The 1,807-nt window shown below is 30.7% G+C and overlaps 1 protein-coding gene across 4 annotated transcripts in view; it reads left to right on the forward strand.

Moving 5' to 3' along the window:
• Nucleotides 1-1,807, forward strand: part of LOC109861841 (ankyrin-3-like) — a 13,906-nt gene that overhangs the window by 9,473 nt on the left and 2,626 nt on the right. Inside the window, exons 5-8 of one of the 4 annotated variants that reach the window (XM_020441674.1) lie at nucleotides 49-222; nucleotides 711-911; nucleotides 1,020-1,210; nucleotides 1,602-1,724. In XM_020441674.1, coding sequence (XP_020297263.1) covers nucleotides 49-222; nucleotides 711-911; nucleotides 1,020-1,210; nucleotides 1,602-1,625 — 590 coding nt within the window. In that variant the 3' untranslated portion in view covers nucleotides 1,626-1,724. Of the gene's footprint in view, nucleotides 1-48; nucleotides 223-710; nucleotides 912-1,019; nucleotides 1,725-1,807 lie in introns of those variants that run through there. The other 3 variants (XM_020441673.1, XM_020441670.1, XM_020441675.1) reach the window with 3 other exon arrangements.

Here is a 1,807-nt window from a genome sequence, read left to right on the forward strand (position 1 = left end):
TCTTTTAGAACATTAAGTTTAATTCTACATACATCTCTTCTTTTTCAGGTATTTCACTACTGTGTCTTGCCGTTCAAAAAGGACATGTAAATGTAGTTAAGATGTTTCTTGACAGAGGTGCTAACGTTAATGCTGAAATTCCGGGGTCTTGCAGAACTCCGCTTCACTATGCGATTGAATATGAGAAAATGGAAATTGCTGAATTACTTTTAAATCATGGAGGTAACGTTAATAATAAGTCAGGTATAACTCTATATTGCACTTGAGAAATTATATATATAAATGTTGTGAACATTTTGTAAAACATGGAGTTTATGTTAATGTTACATATATATCTACATTTACACCAGATGTTACACCACTACATCTTGCTGTTAAAAAAGGACATGAACAATTTGTTAAGATAGCGCCTCTGTTCCATCCCAAGATTTGGCATTAACGTTAGCACCTGTTTCTTGACATAGGTGCTAACGTTAATGCTAAATCTTAGGATGTGTGTGACACAACTATGCTTCACGATGCGATGAAAAATAAGGAAATAGAAATTACTGAATTACTTTTAAATCATGGAGCTAACGGTAACGCCCGTAACAATAACGGTGTAACTCCTCTTCTTTTTGCTGCTGAGAAAGGATATTGACAGATTAATGAACATTTTTTACAACAAGGAGTTTATGTTAATTCTGCATATATCTCTTCCTTTACTCCAGGTGTTACACCACTATATTTTGCTATTCAAAGAGAACATGTAGATGGTGTTAAGATGCTGTTGGACAGAGGAGCTAACGTTAATCATCAAAATCAGTGGTCCAGCAAAACTCTGCTTCACTATGCGATGCAAAATAAGCAAATAGAAATTGCTGAATTACTTTTAAATCATGGAGCTACCGTTAATGCCAGTGATAGGTCAGGTATAACTTTAAATTGCAGCTGAGAAAAGATATTTACAGATTGATGAACATCTTTTACAACATGGAGTTTATAGTAATTCTACATATATATTTATTCTTTTACACCAGGTTTTTTATCACTGTGTTGTGCTGTTTACTCAGGACATGTAGATACTGTTAAGATGCTGTTAGACAGAGGTGCTAACATTAATACTATATCATATAAAAATTATCGTTGCTTTAATCACTGCTACTATTGTAAAGAAATTGCTGAGATTCTTGAACAGCATATAGTTAAGATGGAAACTGCAAATTTATACGTAAGTGAACACTTATCAATGAGTCACAATTACAAAATGAAGGATTTGCAGGATAAATGTGAAAAAGAAGTAGCAATCTTGAAGAATGAAAAAATTAGTAATACTAACATATCATTTCATGATATCTTGATAAAAGATACAAATCCATTAGCAAAATATATGAGAAATGAAAATGTAGTGCAGGTTTTAAGATCAGACGAGTATAAAACAAAATTTCCAATATACTCTAGCATGATAAAAAATCAGTTCAGAAAAGGTTTGGAAAAGAAAGAGTTGTTCGAACAAGGCACTAAAAGTTTCTATTTATTCTGTAATTGTCCTGAGCTACCACTTGAGTGTATTGATCAAATATTTGGTTACCTAAGTGATACTGACATAAGAATTTTAATAGATACTTGTAAGTCTGGTAGTGTGAGTAATTTTAATACTGATATTCACGGTTGGGTAAGTTAAATTTTTTTTTTATTTAAGTTAAGTTACAGTTAAAGGTTTTAAAAATTTTATTTAGTTAAGATATAAGTTAATCCATAATGAAATTAATTGATTAAAAATTAAATTAATAAAAAAAAATAATTAACAAGTTAAAAGTTACATTTT

The sequence above is a fragment of the Pseudomyrmex gracilis genome, unplaced genomic scaffold (assembly GCF_002006095.1).
Source record: "Pseudomyrmex gracilis isolate BER0280 unplaced genomic scaffold, ASM200609v1 scaffold_1077, whole genome shotgun sequence".
In the NCBI taxonomy this organism is placed as follows: Eukaryota; Metazoa; Arthropoda; class Insecta; order Hymenoptera; family Formicidae; genus Pseudomyrmex; species Pseudomyrmex gracilis.